This window comes from Leptopilina boulardi, unplaced genomic scaffold (genome assembly GCF_019393585.1).
Source record: "Leptopilina boulardi isolate dan_hultmark-lab unplaced genomic scaffold, ZJU_Lbou_2.1 LbouV2_352, whole genome shotgun sequence".
NCBI classification, from domain to species: Eukaryota; Metazoa; Arthropoda; class Insecta; order Hymenoptera; family Figitidae; genus Leptopilina; species Leptopilina boulardi.
In genome coordinates this window covers 772616-792594 of record NW_026137921.1, presented here as the reverse complement: position 1 = coordinate 792594, position 19979 = coordinate 772616, and the positions used below count along the sequence as shown (strand labels likewise).

Sequence of the window (19979 nt, the reverse complement as noted above, 5' to 3'; positions counted from 1 at the left end):
TCAAACTGAAATTTAATGTTGCAAATTATGTATTTTTCAATTTGGTAAATTTTATAGTTTTTTTAAATGCAAATTTTAATTATCAATTGTAAAACATTTGTTTAAATAGAACATTTTTTTTTTTTATTAAAATAAATTTAACAAAGTTTTTTTTTTATAATTCATTGATTTTTTTTTTAAAGGCAACAATTTAAACTATAATTTTATGTTATTTCTTGGTAAGTACTAAATATTTAGAATTAATTTTTTAATTGAAAAATTGTTATTGAAAAAATTTATTAATTTTTTTAATTGAATTTATATTTGAAGAAAGTTTGTATTTTTTTTTCAAACAAATTTTATCCGCTACAATATAAAAAAGTTTAAAAATGCTTAAAAATATATGAAACACTCCCTTAAATATTTAGATATTTGTTTATAAATATTTTAAAAAATAATAAAGTACTTTCGAAACTAAAATTTATTTTTTAATTTTTTTTTTCAATTTTTTTTATTATATTAAAAAAAAAAATAATTTAAAGAAAGAAAATTTCATAAATAATTTTCACGGGAAAAACCTTGACAATTATGATATACATATATATATGTATATTAACGCAAGCGCAATGTAAAAGAGACCTGATGTAGTATAACTTGCCTATAAATACTTCATATGTGTTTCTATAGTGATTAGCCACACAATAGAAAGTTTCTTACTGCATACTAGTACAACGTGTCTATTTTATTTGCTTTTTTTATTTGTCAAGTATAAAAAAAAATATATTTAAACGAGTTTTGGAAAAAAAATTTTATTTTCAATTGTAAAGAAAAACAATATTTTATGTAATTCTAATTGTATAATGAAGTGATTTTTTTGTTATTACAAATGTCAGTGTCACACTTGTTAATCACAATTAATTTGCCGGTATTTTTTTTGAAAACAATATAATAGAATTTTTCAATTTTCATGTGACATGTAAGTTAATTTTTTCATTAATAAATTAATTAAAAAATTTATAAATTAATATTCAATTTTAACAAAAAATTACTTAAAAATTAAAAAATAATTTTATTTATTTAACAGTGAGAATGCCCTTACAAAATCCAATAAAATAATAATTTTTGAACTATTTTTTAATTAATATAGGTAAGGTTAACTAAATAATAAATAATTTAATATTATTATTGTTTTTTATTTTATTTATTCAATATACACTTTTTAGTAGGTCCTTAAATTGATTATATTAATAATAATGATAATAATAATATTAATAATAATAATATAATAAAATTGATTAATTAATTTTTAGAATTTAATGAATTTATCAAAATTAAACAAAAAATGTATTATTAGAATAAAAGTACAAAATGTGACAAAAATAATGTAACTATTTTCAAATACCTCGAACATTATTTTAAAAAAATTGTTAATTGACAGTTTAAGAGTGAAAAAAAAATTTAAATACAATTTTTTAAAAAACTGCCGTTTAATTACATTTGAACCGTTATCTTTTTTTTTTAAATTACCCACATTAAAATTGATTAGTAGTATGATGACCAGATTTCTATACTACGCCTTTTTTTTAATAAACATTTTTTTTTTTAAATTATTAATTTAATAATAATTTTCAGGGAATTGCATTAATTTGAAAAATAATTGTACAATCTGAAGTGAGATGCTTCAAATCTAGAAAAATGGCAACGAGATTAATGAACCAAATAGCCTTTGACGATGATATTTATTCTGGATATAATGATTATCCCTCAGTGTACAGTACAAAAGATCTCGATCAGGATGAAGTCCTTCAAGAAGCGCTTAAAACCAGCTATGCCAAAAGATCTATCGTAAGTGCGCATAAAATATAATTTAATAATTTTGGTTTAGATCACAATAACAGATTAGGGAGCGTTCACAAATGATGTCACGCACTTTTTCCAGATTTTTTACCCCTCCCCCCCTGTCACGTACCGGTAAACCCCTACCCCCTAAACGGATGTCACGTTTCATAACCCCCCCCCCGCTAATTTTATATTTTAATTTTTTCAGGAATAATAAAAAAAATTAGTACAATTTATAATCGATTGAACAAGCAATCCAAAAAAAGTGCTCATTCAAAAATCGGCAAATTTTCACACACGTTATGAAATATACTATTTTATCAATATATTGTATTAAAACATGTAGATAACGGAAAATACAATATCATTTATATTATATTAGACTACATTTTAAACAATTTTTTTCTTAAAATATTAGGCTAAATTTTTTGAGATCTCAATACGCACTTTCATAACAAATTATAAATAGTTTTTAACATATTTAATAATTTTTTTTCAATACTTATTAATTGCATGTTTTGTCGTTAATTTTGGAATTAGTCTTTAATAGCTATTTTTGGTAGATTTGTATTCCTCTGTTTTTGCTTTTAAGGCCAGGTCCAAGTGAGGCAGCGCCATCTACATTGAAACTAAAATTTTGGAAAATTTTCAACAGCCTTTTCTTGAACACAAGAAGGTAAAATGCTTTTTCCTTTATGGATAATTGATTATTGGCAAGATATACACCAGCTAAAACTTTTTTTGAGTTAAAATAATAAAAAAAATTTCATGTCAATAAATTAAATATGAGCACTTTTTTCACAAAAACTGTAACAGTACTTTCTCAGAAATTACAATCAAAAATGCAATTTCCATTTGGAAAATTAATAAACGCTAAAAAATACACGACCTAAGATTTACCAATCACGAAAATAACAAAAAAAAAGTATTTTAACATAACATATTTTACTCATTATGACAGCCGTTTGGCAGGTTATGTATGTCACCAGACGTTTCGCAGTTTTGCCGAAAGGAGGAGATTGGCGCTGTTGCTAACCACCTGAAATACATAATCTACCAAAGGGCTGTCACAATCAGGAAAGCAGTATCAATATGTTAAATATTTAATAAAATTTTTTTTTGTTATTTTCGTGATTGGTAAATCTTAGGTCGTGTACATTTTAGCGTTTATTAATTTTCCAAATGGAAATTGCATTTTTGATTGTAATTTCTGAGAAAGTACTGTTACAGTTTTTGTGAAAAAAGTGCTCATATTTAATTTATTGACATGAAATTTTTTTTATTATTTTAACTCAAAAAAAGTTTTAGCTGGTGTATATCTTGCCAATAATCAATTATCCATAAAGGAAAAAGCATTTTACCTTCTTGTTTTCAAGAAAAGGCTGTTGAAAATTTTCCAAAATTTTAATATCAATGTAGATGGCGCTGCCTCACTTGGACCTGGCCTTAAAACAAAGCTTTAATAATCTTTCGTAGTCCAAGGATTGACAACCCAACTTTTTATGGAACTTATAACTGGAATAGTTCCTTCAGTTGGAGTTTCTAAATCGGAATCACTTTATGAATCACATTCTACATCGCTCTCTTCCAACCATTCAGCATCTTCAGTAGTAGTATTTTTTTTTATGTCTGAATATAGTCACGTATCTTATCTATCGATATATATCGCTAATGAGATAGAAATATATTGCATATTCAAGTGCGAGTTGTAGTAAACGCGCACAAAATTTGAATTATAGTTTGAATATTAATTTTCTACACTGCAAAATAAAGTGATGTCACACTTAAGCTGACCCCCCCCCCTTCCCATGTCACATTTTGTCACGTTTGGTGAAGACCCCCCCCCCTCGCCAAAGAGCGTGACATCATTTGTGAACGCTCCTTTATAATTTTTTTTTTAAACTAAAAATAATTGTTCCGTATAAATTCAAAAATTATAAAGTTTTTATACTCACAATTGCAAAAATAACGGAAAAAAAAATTTTCTAGTAAAGTGATTAAAAAATATTTATACCTACCTATATGTTAAAATTGTTTTTGTTCAAATTCAAATTATTCTTTTTGTGATGTTTTCTTAAATCATTCGCTCAGAAAAAACAAAGATGTTTAATTCATAAAAACTCGATTGAAATTTAAAAATTTTTTTTGACCGTAAATAGGAAGAGGATATTAAGAATTTGTAACAAGTCAAGCATTGTATTTATATATGAAAATGTAAAATATTTTGATAGGAAAAAGGATAAAAAGTTTATTGAAATTAAAACAATTTTTGAAAAGAAAAAAAAGAATAATTAGGTATTAATTTTTTAAATTAATTAAACATCTGTTTTCCGTTTAAAGAACTTGTAAAAATTAATCAACAATATAATAAATAACGGATGTAAAATTAATTCAACAAGAGAAAAAAAGAATGTTGCATTTTTTTTCTTCTACTTTTGAAAAATTTTAACAAAAAACAAAATTTTTGGTAATTTTTATTTTTTAAAAATAAAAATTTTTTATAAACAAATTATTTATTTTTCATTTAGATCATTTTAAAAAAAATTTTACTCTTAACCCCTTGACAGTCCAGGGCCCATATGTGGCCAGAAAAAGTCGTGCCTCCTTTGTGCAAGTGGCCATATATGGCCATCGCAAAAAAATAATACTAAATTTAATTTGATTCGCCTAAAATTTGTTACTCGGGGGTTTTTGGGGTCGCTGAATCCAAATTTGAAGTCAGATTTTAAAAAAATCAAAATGGCGGACCCAAAATGGCGACCATGAAAACATAAAATTTATCAGATTTACATGAAACTCGTTGCTCAGGGGTTTTCGGGGTCTCTGATTACGAATCTGAGGTCGGTTTTTCAAAATTCAAAATGGCGGATCCAATATGGCAACCCAATATGGCGAATAATTTAAAAATTAATGCGTTTTGACCACAAATTGTTACTCGGGGGTTTTCGTAGTCGCTGAATTCGAATTTGAGGTCAGTTTTTCAAAATTCAAAATGGCGGATTTAATATGGCGGACAAATTTTTAAAAAATCAATCCGATTTGTCTGAAATTTGTTACTCAGGGGTTTTTGTGGTCGCTGAATTCGAATTTGAGGTCGGTTTTTTGAAATTCAAAATAGCGGATCCAATATGGCGGACAAATTAAAAAAATTTTTTTTTTAAAAATTGGTCCGCCATATTGGATCCGCCATTTTGAATTTAGAAAAAGTGACCTCAAATTCGAATTCAGCGACCACAAAAACCCCTGAGTAACAAATTTCAGGCAAATCGGTTTGATTTTTTAAAAATTTGTCCGCCATATTGGATCCGCCATTTTGAATTTTGAAAAACTGACCTCAAATTTGAATTTAGCGACCCCAAAAACCCCCGAGTAACAAATTTCAGGCAAATTGGATTGATTTTTTAAAAATTTGTCCGCCATATTGGATCCGCCATTTTGAATTTTGAAAAACTGACCTCAAATTCGAATTCAGCGACCACAATAACCTTAAATATGATGAAGTCATATTTTTTTGGAAACTTTTTTTTCGGACCATTTTAGGCCCACCTGCGATTTTTAACTGGACTGCGAAGGGGTTTATGAATACCTGGAAAAACGAAGAATATTTTGAAAAAAAGTTTTAGAGTGTCTATATGTAGAAATTTTATAAAAAAAAATTCTTTTTTTTAAACAAAAAATTAGTGAAAATTTTTTTTTTCGTTAACATTATTGAAATATCGAAGAAAAATTATAAATTTTCTTCGCTTGGAAAACAATTTTAAATTCAATACTTTTAGTGTTGTATGAGATTCAAAATAGGTAATTACAATTAAAAAACCAAAATTTTGAAAATTCAGAACTCGGAAATTTTGATCTCTTATGTGAAAAAATAATAAAAAAAAGGTAAACCTCTTTTTTTCTCCAAAGAACAAAAACAAATATTTACCCGAATTTAAAAGATCGACTATATTTTTGAGGAGGAATCACTGAAATGCATTTTTTGACAATCTTTTCGTGAATACTGAAATATTTTATTTTGTTTTTCAGATGACACCTAAACCTCCTGGGACTGCTATGAGATTTGGAACAGCATCTGGTGTATGTAGCATAATATTGTATAAATTTAGATAGGAGGTAGTTTTAAAATTTAAATTACTCATATACTGTTTTTAAAGTAACATTGCTCTTGAGACATTCTCTGAGAAAATAACTACCCAAACATTTGAAATTATAGAATTGGCCTTATAATTTAATAAATTGTTGTTCTGTATAAGAGTAACAAATTCCTAAAATTTTAGCTCATTTAAAAAAAAAATTATAAAAAGTAGTAGGGATTAAAATTTGGAGTAAAATATTTAGAGTTAAAAATCAACTCCAAAAGTAAGTAAATTATAACATTAACTCCGTAAGTGGGAATAACATTAACTGTTTAAACAATAACTGCGCCTTTGCTCCAACTCCAAAAGGGTAAAATTTTTATATAATTCCCATTAGAAGTTAAAATCTGCAATTCCTTTAAAATCTAACTCCTTTTTTTAAGTATGTTGTTTAAAAAATAATTATTGAAAAAGTGTTTTGCAACAAGTTTTCTAGTTTCAAAATTTAATAATTGCAACTTATTAGTTTCACAGAGGTGGTACAGCTGGTCGTTTGGACACTGCTGGACCCCGTCCTATGACCGCAGTTCGAGGTGCTGGTTATACAAGTAGTGGACGACAACCCTTTGACCCTCTAAATATGGGAAGCAATAACAGAGGTCCAGCACCTGCACTCGAATCCGACAAAGAAAATACGTAAGAAATCACATTTAATCATTAAATTATTAAATCATTTCAAAAATCAACATTCATTTTTAAAATCAAACCTGGATCTCTGAATGTTTTCAAGAAAAGATCACTATATTAAACTTTAAAAATTGTTGATTTTTAATAATATTGTTTCATGTTTTCGTTTAAAGGCCCGAAGAGAAAATCAAAACTGCCGAACGAAAAATAATGGAACTAATAGAAAGTTCTGCTGAAGCTGCATGCGAAAACAATATGTCTGTTGCACTCGAGAGAGCTAGAGAAGCTTCAGCAAGAGAACGATCTCTTATAAGACTGCAAGAGCAAGCAGGACTTAGTGACAATCACAATTTAGATTTGACATTTGCGGTAAATTATTCCTACATATTAAATGGATATTTACAATATTATTTTTTACCGCACAAAGAATTTGTATTAATGTATAAATCTTTAAAATCAGTTAGCAAAATTTTTCTATTAAAATTAGAATTCAATTTTAACTGATACTAAACCGTATAGGTCGCCGTAAGAAAGAGAAAGGTAAAATCTAAAACCACAATCTGTCCTCTACTTCTAAACTGAGCCAGTGCGCAAGCGCATAGTTCTGTACCAATCAAAAATTGTCGTGACACTTCATGATGCAGTTTCTTAGCTATCGCGCATGCGTGAATAAAAAGAGACAAAGATTGGTTTTATTTTCTTTCCTTTTTTATCGAGCGAATAGTTAAAGCGGGGCATAACCTATTCTATTTATATATTGTTTCTATGATACTAAAACGTAGAAAAAGTTTATTGTACAACTTACAGAATGATAGTTTTATTTACTAAAATTTTATCCTTACAATTAGGTTTAATTAACGATTCAATACTATTTTCAGGTACTTTTCAATTTAGCAAGTCAATATGCAAATAATGAATTATATACAGAAGCTGTAGCAACTTATCAAGCAATAACGAGAAATAAAATGTTCAGCAATAGCGCAAGACTGAAAGTTAATATGGGGAATATTTATTTTAAAATGGGTCAATTACCACAGGCGATTAAAATGTATCGAATGGCCTTGGATCAGGCTCCAACAGCGTATAAAGATTTAAGGTAAATAATTAACGAACGAATTGTATTCAATATTTGTAACCACATTGGGGATTTAAAACTGCAATGCAACTAACAAAATTAACAACCCCCACAGCACCGAAATTTTCCTAAAGATTTATTTGAAATATTCCGAACATTTCAAATAAATCTTTAGGAAAGTTTCGGTGCTGTGGAGGAATAGATTCACATAAATTATTATCATCAACATCAATCACGAAAAAACGTACATAACTGCCAAGAGAATAATTTAAAAATTATTTCACAGAATTAAAATAATGCATAATATTGGAATGCTATTTGTACAAATGGGTCGATTAGAAGAAGCAGCTAACAGTTTTGAATGGGTTATGAGGGAGAGGCCTGAATTTAGAGCTGGTTTGCATGCAGTTTTATGTCATTATGCATTATCTCATCGTGATAAAATGAAAAGGGGTTTTTTAGAATTACTAGAAGTTCAACTGAATATAGATGAAGAAGACAAATACAGTATGAGTACAGTGAGTTTGTTGAAATCAATAAAATAAATTATTAGTTATGTTTACTTCAACTATCTATTAAAATAAGATGAATTTTTATATATTTTAGGACGATATTGCTGCGAATTTATTAAATGAAATGATTAAAAACGATGATTTATCGAAACTTGAACGGGAATTAAAATTTGAGGCTGAAAAAACAATTCTTAATGCTGCTAATCTCATAGCTCCTGTAATTGAAGATACGCTTACTGCTGGATATGCATGGTATTACTTTTTATGTGTAATAATGCAACAACCGTATTATTATTTTTTTTTAATAATTAATTGTACTTCGTGCCACCTCTTTCATAACACTTATTGTAATACCCGTCCCAGTTCTCTTAATGTAACAAGTTTTAAAGGATTATTCTTGATTTTTAAAATACTTTCGTTTGTCATTTCAAACTACATTCCGATTGTTTATACTGATCATGATTCTTCATCATCTGACCAGTATTCACGACCCTGGTAAAAATTCCGGACTGTTACCGAACTAATCTGGAATTAGTACCAAAAAAATCCGTTTTATTGTGAGGTTTTTTCATCCGGAATTAGTCCGGCTAAATCCGAAATTTGCTCGATTTGTACAACTAATAAATCCGAAATTAATCTGGTCTAATTCGAAGTCAGTTCGATTAAACGTAACTACTGAATGTAGATTCTAGATTTACTGATTACACAGGCCGGATTAATTTCGGATTCAATAGAAGTAATTTTGCATTTATTAGTTGTGTATGAACTCTAAAGCGGACTGTTTCAGATTAATTCCACATTCCGAAATATTAGACAAAGTAGTGGGTATTGGTCAGAAGGCAACATGTCTTTTACGCTGACAGTGAACAGATCATATAGAACTTGAGACTCATCTCAACTGTGAGAGAACTGCACCTGGCGACATGAGTAGGAACTGTAATAAAAGCAGCAAAACCTAACAAAGTCCAAATTGTTGCGGACTAATTGCGGATTTAATACATACGCAGAATGTCGGATTATACCAGACGCATTTTGGATTCAGATTTTTAAACAGACTGAATCTATCTAGATTGTACAAAAACAGTCCGAAAATACTATGAAATACACCGAAATTAGTAAGGACAAAAAGACAAAAATTATGAGATAAGTCCCAAGTAGTCCGAAACTCATACGAAATCAGTCCATTACAATTCGATGCTAGGTCGATCAAAAAACTTAACCTTAAATTAGTCTGGAATAATCCGGTGTTTGTATGTTAAAAATTTTGTATTAGCAACAATCCGGTCTTAATTTGGTATAACATCTTAATTCGTAATGAGTCCGAAAAACTACGGAATTTATATGTACAAAATTATCATTGTAGTGGACTAATACCAGATTTTGTACAAACAGATTTTCAATTAAGATTTTAGACCTTTCTAAATCCGGATTCGTTACACACAGATTGCCGACTAATTCGGACTCCTTTCTAATTAAGATTTTTGTTCAGACTTCGACTGCTGATTTTGTACATATTAATTCCGAATTTTTCCAGACTCATTTCGGAATAGGATTATTTACCAGATTCAATCATAGGATTATTGTGGACTAATACCGGATTTTCCATATAAAGATTTCAGATTATTATGGTCTCATGTTGGATTCAGTTTTTCGACAGTACTTAATCCGGATTGTTGCGTACTGTTTGCGGATAGTTTACATAAAAATTCTGTATTATTCTGAACTCATTTTAGATTGTTTTTTGATCTAACTAAAATCAAATTGTTGCAAGCTAATTGCGGATTTATTTCATGTCAATTTCGGACTATTCAGGACTGATCTCGGATTTATCTTTTCATCCAAACAGATTGCTGACTAATACGGATCATTTTGGAATTGTTTTCGTACAATTTCTAAATTAATTCAGCCTGATCTGTCTGTATTTAATACAGCAGTCTCTAAGTAGATGGAGCAAAAAAGTTCTTGAATTAAGTAGCCTCGACAAATCAATTTTTTCGGCATAACATGCGGCTATGTTTACAGCAAAAAATAAAGGTGTTTCAATTAACCTTATTAAAAAAAACAGCAGGATAGACAGAAACATCGCAGACATTTACTCGGTTTTATAACCGAAAAGTTTAAACTGAAATTAAAAATTTTGCGTTATCTATTCTAAGCACAAACTGAGTTAAATTATTTGCTTAATTTTTATTTTATAAACCAACTGTTACTTAATTCCAAGCATTGGATTTAAAAGATCAGTATTAACAAAGGTATTTTAAAAATAAAAAATAGTACTTTAAAACTTATAACATTAGAAGTACTCGAACGGTTACTACAATAAGTGATCTTTGTACAAATTAATATTCATTTTCCTATTCATTTCAACAGGTGTGTGGACGCTATTAAATCTTCATCATACAGTACACTTGCTGCAGATTTGGAAATTAATAAAGCAATGGTATTTTTACACAATCGAGAAACCCAATTGGCTATTGATGCGTTGAAGGTTTTTGAGAATCGTGATTCTAAAGTTGTTAGTTCAGCGTCAACTATGCTCTCATTTGTCTACTTTCTAGTAAGAATATTTTTCTACCTAAATAATTTGATTTTGACGTTAAGGTAAATTACCTTCTCTCCGTTTTGTTTGTACAATTATGCACATAAGTATTTACAAATTAAATCTTTAACTTGCTACAAAATATTACAATAATGATAAATATTTGTGTCTTGTATATAATTTTTTTTTAAACTCATTTAATATTTCAGCAGGGAGATTATGATCAAGCAGAAAAATGTGGTGAAGCAGCTCGTAAAGCAGATAGTTATAATGCAGCGGCTTATGTTAATCTTTCGGCATGTGCGATAAAGAAAGGCGAACTTGAACGAGCTCGTGAATTATTATTGTGTGCTTTAGACACTGATGCAAGTCATGTACAGGCACTCTATAATCTCGGTACAAAGGAGAAATGACACATTTTTCAAGTTTATAAAGAATTTCTTATATTCATATCATTTAATAATGAATAATTATTATTAATTATCTTAATAGGTTTAGTCTACAAAAAGCAAAGTATGTTTGAAGAGGCACTAGAATGCTTTTGGAAGTTAAGGACCATTGTGCACTATGATCCACAAACGCTCTATCAAATAGGTCATTTGTATCAGTTGATGAGTGATGTGGACCAAGCAGCGGAATGGTAATTAATAAAATTTAAATTGATCTTTAATTATCTTGAACTCTAATTAAAATTTCTCCTCTTCGTACCAGTATTTTCCATCTTCATTTGAATAATCATTATTTTCGAATAAATTTTATTATCTAGAAAATTAGCAATTTTTATTTCTTGTAGGTATAATCAATTGTTAGGTATTATTCCATCTGATCCGGGAGTTTTACAAAAGTTAGGAGAAATGTACGATACAATTGAAGATAAACAACAGGCATATCAATTTTACAGTGACGTGAGTTAAATTACTTAAAAATGAACATTTACAAGCATCAATAAAGATTTTTAATAGTCTTACAGATATTATCCTGCTAATTTCGAAGTTATCGATTGGCTTGGTTCCTATTTTATCTCAATGCAGGTATTGTCTTCAACTAGTGTAACCTAAACTGTATATGGAATTAAATTATATAAATTACTTTCCTAATTTTATGAATTGATTTTCAACAGGTGGCTGAAAAGGCAATGATATATTTTGAAAGAGCCATTGAACTTGCACCTGATGAGCCACGTTGGAGATTACTTGTCGCTGCATGTTTAAGAAGAACTGGACAATTTCATAAAGCTCTTGAGGAATATCAAAATATACACAAACTTTTTCCAGATAATATCGAATGTTTAAAATTTTTAGTGCGTCTTTGTAGCGATTTAGGATTGAAGGAAGCTCACATGTATGCAACTGAATTGAAGAAAGTTGAGAGAGCAAAAGAAGTTAAAGAACGACATGGATCTGGAAGACCTGGAACAACAAGTAAATTTTAATTTTGAAAATAGTTTAAGTAGTTGATTTATTATAGTTTTTATAAGCGGGTCACAGTGTCAAAGTCTGTCCTTTATTGATAGATATTGGTTATAATTATTATCATCTTATTTTATTTGCCACACTGTCGTAAGACTCTGTCCTTAGTGTTACGTTGGTGATATAATCAATTCTAATATTTACGCTGATAGTATTAAAATTTAAATGATCATCATTTTGTTAATTTAAACAATCATTGCATGTTCAGTAATAGTTTTTAGTACTAATCTCCCTGACAATCATTCAGTAATAGTCCTCCCTGGTTAAAATTTCGGACTGATTTTAGATTAAATATAGACATATCAATCCGGAATATTCATAAATTGTACGAAAACAATTCCAAAATGATCTGTATTAGTCAGCAATCTGTTTGGATGAAAAGATAAATCCGAGATCAGTCCTGAATAGTCCGAAATTGACATGAAATAAATCCGCAATTAGCTTGCAACAATTTGATTTTAGTTAGATCAAAAAACAATCTAAAATGAGTTCAGAATAATACAGAATTTTTATGTAAACTATCCGCAAACAGTACGCAACAATCCGGATTAAGTACTGTCGAAAAACTGAATCCAACATGAGGCCGTAATAATCTGAAATCTTTATATGGAAAATCCGGTATTAGTCCACAATAATCCTATGATTGAATCTGGTAAATAATCCTATTCCGAAATGAGTCTGGAAAAATTCGGAATTAATATGTACAAAATCAGCAGTCGAAGTCTGAAAAAAATCTTAATTAGAAAGGAGTCCGAATTAGTCGGCAATCTGTGTGTAACGAATCCGGATTTATAAAGGTCTAAAATCTTAATTGAAAATCTGTTTGTAAAAAATCTGGTATTAGTCCACTACAATGATAATTTTGTACATATAAATTCCGTAGTTTTTCGGACACATTTTGAATTAAGATGTTATACCACATTAAGAACGGATTATTCCGGACTCATTTTAGGGTAAGTTTTTTTATCGACCTAGAATCGAATTGTAATGGACTGATTTCGTATGAGTTTCGGACTACTTGGGACTTATCTCATAATTTTTGTCTTTTTGTCCACACTAATTTTGGTGTATTTCATATTATTTTCGGACTGTTTTTGTACAATCTAGATAGATTCAGTCTGTTTAAAAATCTGAATCCGAAATGCGTCTGGTATAATCCGACATTCTGTATGTATTAAATCCGCAATTAGTCCGCAACAATTTGGATTTAGTTAGGTTTTGCTGCTTTTATTACAGTTCCTACTCATGTCGCCAGGTGCAGTTCTCTCACAGTTGAGATGAGTCTCAAGTTCTATATGAACTGTTTACTGTCAGCGTAAAAGACATGTTGCCTTCTGACCAATAGCCACTACTTTGGCTAATATTTCGGAATGTGGAATTAATTTGAAACAGTCCGCTTTAGAGTCTGGTTTCTATTATCCGGAATTAGTCCGGTGAAGTCCGAAATTAGTATTATTTGTGTGACTTGTTAATCCGGTCTAATCCGAATTTAATCGGATCATACACAACTAATAAATGCAAAATTACTTCTATTGAATCCGAAATTAATCCGGCGAATGTAATCAGTAAATCTAGAATCTACTTTCAGTAGTTACGTTTGATCGAACTGACTTCGGATTAGACCTGATTAATTCCGGATTGACTAGTTGCAATAATCGGAAAAATTTCGAATTTAGCAGGACTAATTTTCGGATGACAGAAAGCTGACAATAAACCGGACTGTTTCGGACTAATTCCAGATTAAGCCGGAAACAATCCGGAAATTTTACCATGCCTTAGTTAATAATATCCATTTATACGATGCTGATGATGCTGGTGTTACTGATTTTGATAATGATTTTGACGAGTATGGGAGTTCGTAATCACGTACTATTAATCATTTAGAAATTTAAGAAGAGGGTATACTAACTGCAACTGAAGGTCTCTCTGGTTGACGATTACAGCATCCTCAATAGATAAGTTCTACATGAAGAGAAAGGCATAATAGATCCTATTGTCATGAGAGTAGAATCTATTAAACAGATTCGTTAATTTTTGGGAGACTAAACAGATAGTGACATTTAACATATAATTTTGTCGGATTGACTAAACACAAATGCTACTAAACCAACAGTGAAACATAATTTTGCTTTTCATCTACAAGAAGAAGAATCTATGCAATACGTTTTATTTGAGCTATAGTTCCATACTTACTTCACTAGACCAGAATTAAAATTAATTAGGGTCTATTGGGGAATTATAACAACAGTTTACAATTTCTGATAATCCAGTGGGCACAAAACGTTCTATGTTCCAAATAACTTTCTCATAATTTTTTTTAGAAATTAATGTCCCCTCAAATAGCGTTCTGAAAATGTTTCATATGTTCGCCAAACGTTTTCGGAACATTAAACGTCCTTAGAATCTATTTTAATAGACGTGTAGGTTCTAAAAACGATTTAGGAACGTCATTGGAACATTAGGCGTTCTTTTACCAACTGTGGAATATACTAAAAAATAGTCGATAGAAACTGATAAAATCTTAAATTGATTCAACCCATTTTAAAAATCATAATTAAACCCAATTGAATAAATCAAATGCAATGATAATTCTGAAATGGATTAATCGATTCTAATCGATTCCTGTCGATTTTTTTTATTGGTATAGTTAATTGCAGCTTTTTTTGTCCAACGCTCTCGGGTGGGTATATTTATTTTTTTACCTCAACTGATAATATACAAAGGCGCCAACTTCCCTGTGTCTAGTCCAACAGTCTTATCATTCAATAAAAATAGATAAAACAAAATTAGTATAGTGAATCGTTACATTTATCTTTTCTCACAAAGTCAGGAAAAAAGATCCTATCAGAACTATAAAGTATAACCGAGCGACATTTCCACCCAATTATTAGGATTAATAAAAAAAAATTGTGTTAGCAATAACATCAAAACTACATCCATTAAGCAGGTCAAAAATTATTCAGATGCCAGTTTCAGCAACATTAAAAATCAATGAATGTAAAGAGGAAAAATAATTTTTTTTTGTTATAATAGGTTCTAAGCGGAGTAACAGTGGAAATTCTTCGAGAGGAGGTTCCGGAATGAGTACATTATCAGAACATCGAGCAAGTCCTGCATTAAGTCGTGGTGATCATAGAATAAATAGTGCAGGAATTAATAAACCAATTAATATTAATTCAAATACACATATGAGTGAGTATTTTTTATTTCTTATAACTATTTCTTTTCTTTTTCTTTTTTATCATCGCACTGTTCTTTAAAACCAGTTGCATCCAGAAAATTATATGCTGCCGGCATTATTTACATATAAGTGAAGAAATTTCTTATCATCAAAAGTGTAGATAGTACATGTCATTCTAATCATATTTTCATTAAACATTTTTCGCTTTCATTTGCTCATTTATAATTTATAATATATGTCGAAAGAAAAGCACGAAATTAAATAATATATTATGAGTACGTCATATCATCTCTTATGCAAGCGTAACTGATATTTTAATTTACATTTCGAATCGAGTGATTTTCCAATTTATTAGTGCCACTCTAGGAGCTTTTTTTAATCACTTAATCACTTTTCGTATAGTAACCACACCAATTTAAATACAATTTTTTTTTATTAAAAACAATTGTTTATTTGAAAGATACAACAATAAACATTGAAAAATTTTACTTTTGAACTACTACACAAAATCAAGTGGCATAAAGTTGAAAATTTTCCTTATTATTTCAGCTTTTCATATCAGAGTAAAAGTTCGGGTGCTTACGGCGTTAAGTTTCACAAAATGTAAGAAATTGTTTTTTGATTTTTGTTATTTTGAATTATTTTAATCAGCTTATGGCTGTTATGGCTGCGCGCGAATTTTTTTTATTTTCCAGTCAGTGATACCAACATAATTCTGCAAAGTGAGGTTAACCATATTTAGTAAACGCATCATGTTGGTATCATTGACTGCAATATAAGAAACGTCGCGCGCAGCCAAAACAGCTGATTAAAAGTAAATAAAATACAAAAGAAAAACGAAAAACTATTTCTTTACTTGAAAATTATTTTCAATAATAAAGTATATATACATATTTCCTGAATTTAAAATTTAGAAATAAATTTGAATTTTTTAACAATAATTTTATAGGATCTTTATAAAATTTTTTTACAGTTTTATAAAATATTAAAATAAATTGATAAGTATTTGATTTTTTTTGTACTTTTTCTAAAAAAAAAAAGGAAAAATTAAAACATTGTTTGTCATGAAAAATTGTAATTATTCTTTTAAAAAGAAAATACATGAAGTGTGTTTATTTTTGTATGTGAACATAAACTTGGTGATGCATGCAAATTGCATGCACTAGCTTAATGAATTGAACGCATGATGGATGAAAAATGTATCTGACTCGCAGGTTATTCTGGTATATCATTTATCTTTTCATTGATCCGCTAGCGGAAGAATTTTCTATCCAATCTTTTCAAAAATGTGGGGTTCAAAAATGTTCCGCTTTGTTATTTTTTTTTGTAGATAAAAATAACAACCATAAATATTTTTTAAATAAACTTTCTCATTTTTTTTCAATATATATTATAAATATAATATTGCAAAAATTAGAAAATCAACTCTCGCAGATCTCTTTTGTTGTCGAAGGATTTTCGGGGTCGTTTATTACGATAATCCGATGTTGGTTTTTCAAAATTCAATATGGCGGATCCAATATGGCAGAAATTTGTTTTGAAATTTATTGCATTTACTTGAAACTTGTTACTTACGGGTTTTTGAGGTTATTGATTAATCTGATGTTGGTTTTTCAAAATTCAATATGGCGGATCAAATATGGCGGAAATTTTTTTTTAAAATTTATTGGATTTACTTGAAACTTGTTACTTACGAGTTTTCGAGGTTATTGATTATGAATTCGATGTTGGTTTTTCAAAATTCATTATGACGGATTCAATATAGGGAAAAAATAATTTTAATTTGATCCGATTCGCCTAAAACTTGTTATTTGAGAGTTTCGAGGTCATTAATTATAAAATTTAATAACAGATTTGTAATCAGCGACCCCGAAAACTCCCGAAAAACAAGTTTCAATCAAATGGAAACCATTTTTAAATTTTCAATCGCCATTTTGTATCCACCATATTGAATTTTATAAAACTGACATCGAATGCGTATTCAGCGACCGTGAAAACCTTTGAGTAACAAATTTTTAAAAATTATCGCCATATTGGATCCGCCATTTTGAATTTTGAAAAACTGACTTGAAATTTGTAATACACCACCATAAAAACTACACTGTAAAAAATCTTTTTGGAGATTGTACATTCACAATTTGTATTTGTGTTAAAATTTGTAAAATTACTATAATCAATAAGGTTATGTTACTACATTAAAAAAAGCACTTTACAATTTTTTGTAAATTTACTACTTCCAAAGTGGGTAATAGGTGACGGATGCAACAACTAATTATGTTTCACCTATAACCCACTTTGAAAGTAGTAAATTTACAGAAAATTGTAAAAGTACTTTTTTTAATGTAGTAATATAACCTTATTGATTATAGTAATTTTACAAATTTTAACACAAATACAAATTGTGAATGTACAATCTCCAAAAAAAAATTTTTACAGTGTATAAGAAGGAGGATGGAGGCTTCAACATAACCTCAAAACACAATAAAACATTCTTAACAATCGTAAACTTTTGTCAGTTACTAAAAGTATGTTAAAAATTATTTACTAAATAAAATTTATATTGTTTATATTTTAATTATTTATTTATTTAGTCTACTAAAAATTGTTTAAAATTAATTTCTATTAAATTTTTGTTTGCGTTAAAAACCAATTTTCACTTTTGAGGTTATGTTAGGGCCTACATCCTTCATAAATTTTCTGTTTTTCCTGGGTGTTATAGGGATAATGAAAGTCGTAATTTTTTAAATATATTAAAAATCAATTTAAAAATTGATATGTATAATAAAACTTGGTTACAAATCAAAATAATGTGACGCTACATGAGAAAACGGACTTTATATGATAAAAAAATGTTAGGTTAGGTTTAGTGATTTTTGAAGTGAAATTTTTACTTTAAATGTTTAAGTCTTCATTATATTTGAAAAATTCAATAAAAACTATATTTTTGATTTTACCTAATTAAAATTTTTTTATGAAGGTGAAACTATCACTAAAGATAACCTACAATTTCTTTATCATAAGGTCACCTTTCTTGTGGAGCGTCACATATTACACTCAGAAAAAAGTTTGTTTAAATCAATCAAATAAATGCATCGCTATATACGCAGTTAAGCAAACTTTTGGTTGATTCGACCAAAATTTTATTTAGTTTAATCAAATTCTTTCCTCATTCGAAAAATTTATTGAAATAAATCAAACGTTTATTTATAACAAATAAATATTTTTTTAATGAAAAAAGTTTTGTTTAAATTAACTAAACTCTATTGTGTTAATAAAAAAAAATTTGGTTTAACCAACATTTTTCTCTGAGTGTATTATTAACGATTAAATTTTTTTTTTGAGATTCACACTATTCGGATCCAATTGGTGCACTGCCTGTGAGACCGATGACTGCCGTTGGTAAACGAGATGACGACTTTGGAGATGAAGAACTTGGTGACGACTTGTTGCCAGAATAACGCACATATCATATTTTATCGTTCATCTCTTGCACTTATCGCTAATCAAAACATGTCGTTATAATGTTTTATCATTCAACAACGTCACATATAACGTACTCGAATTTATACATTGTTATGAAATGTGAAATTGCATAATCTCATCTTCCGTCATTTTACACGAATATGACATTGTAAACACTTACTTACATACTCAATTATTACTAATAGTTTACTTAACAGTTCATTTTTTCCATCTATTTTATAATAAGCGTTTTCGAATATATATACAATCACATAAACAAGTGCCTTGTTTTACAGAAATATTTAATAAAGTTTCACATGTTATATATAAAAATGTATAATTAACACATTTAAATCTATTAATTATACAAAGAATTTTTGAATTGAATTTTATAATATTTAACAACTTTATATTTATGTTGAACTTGTACATAAAAAGATTTTAATTATTATTTATTAATATTAAATTTATTAATTAGTTTTTATAATGAGTAAAAAGTACAAAGAATATAAAAATAAATTAGAGATAATTTTTTTAACACAGTTTATATTACGATTTTCATTTAGATACACTAATGGACATATATATTATATGATTCACAATATTACGAACAAGAAAACAAATTAATTTATTATGTAATAATAATTCCAAGAAATTATATTGTGTGTAAGTAGGTTGAGATTTGTTATAAAAATTTTAAAAATCGCATAAAAATACTTTCCCTCATTTATTAATTAATATTTATGGTAAATTTTAATTAAAAATAAACAAAATTTAATTTCTTTCATTTCAATTAATTTTTTTTAATTAAAAATATGAAGACACTAATTATTTAATAGTTTATATTTATAATTTATGTAATAAATAATTTAATTAATATTTAAGACTTCTAGTATCTTTTTTTTCTTTTTTTGATCGAAGACAGAAAAATGACAATGTCTGTAAAGAAGAAGATAACAAAAAAATTAAGATAAGCAGTAAACTGGAGTATATATGAATATAAATGAATCATCAAAAGAAAATAAATTAAACAAACATTTTCTCTTGATATATACTCTTTTTTTTAATTTAAACAATCTAATATTTACTTGCCGATATTTTTTTTGGTACTCAAAAATTTTCTAATACGATTACAAAAGATTTTTCTTTTTACATATATA

The 19979-nt window shown here is 28.2% G+C and overlaps 1 protein-coding gene across 2 annotated transcripts; it reads left to right on the top strand.

The window, feature by feature from the left end:
* The first annotated feature begins 194 nt into the window (after nucleotides 1-194).
* Nucleotides 195-19154, top strand: LOC127286320 (intraflagellar transport protein 88 homolog). 2 transcript variants are annotated; one of them, XM_051312707.1, is made up of 16 exons: nucleotides 195-218; nucleotides 1612-1824; nucleotides 5845-5895; nucleotides 6421-6590; nucleotides 6755-6950; nucleotides 7460-7677; nucleotides 7943-8174; nucleotides 8263-8420; nucleotides 10539-10725; nucleotides 10917-11103; nucleotides 11200-11347; nucleotides 11501-11612; nucleotides 11670-11738; nucleotides 11828-12128; nucleotides 15210-15368; nucleotides 18700-19154. In XM_051312707.1, the coding sequence occupies exons 2-16, from the start codon at nucleotides 1675-1677 to the stop codon at nucleotides 18813-18815; spliced, it is 2454 nt and encodes an 817-aa protein (XP_051168664.1). In that variant the 5' UTR covers nucleotides 195-218; nucleotides 1612-1674; the 3' UTR covers nucleotides 18816-19154. The 2 variants fall into 2 exon arrangements, with proteins under 2 accessions (XP_051168664.1, XP_051168663.1); XM_051312706.1 differs by lacking the exon at nucleotides 195-218 and adding an exon at nucleotides 693-955.
* Nucleotides 19155-19979: the final 825 nt, after the last annotated feature.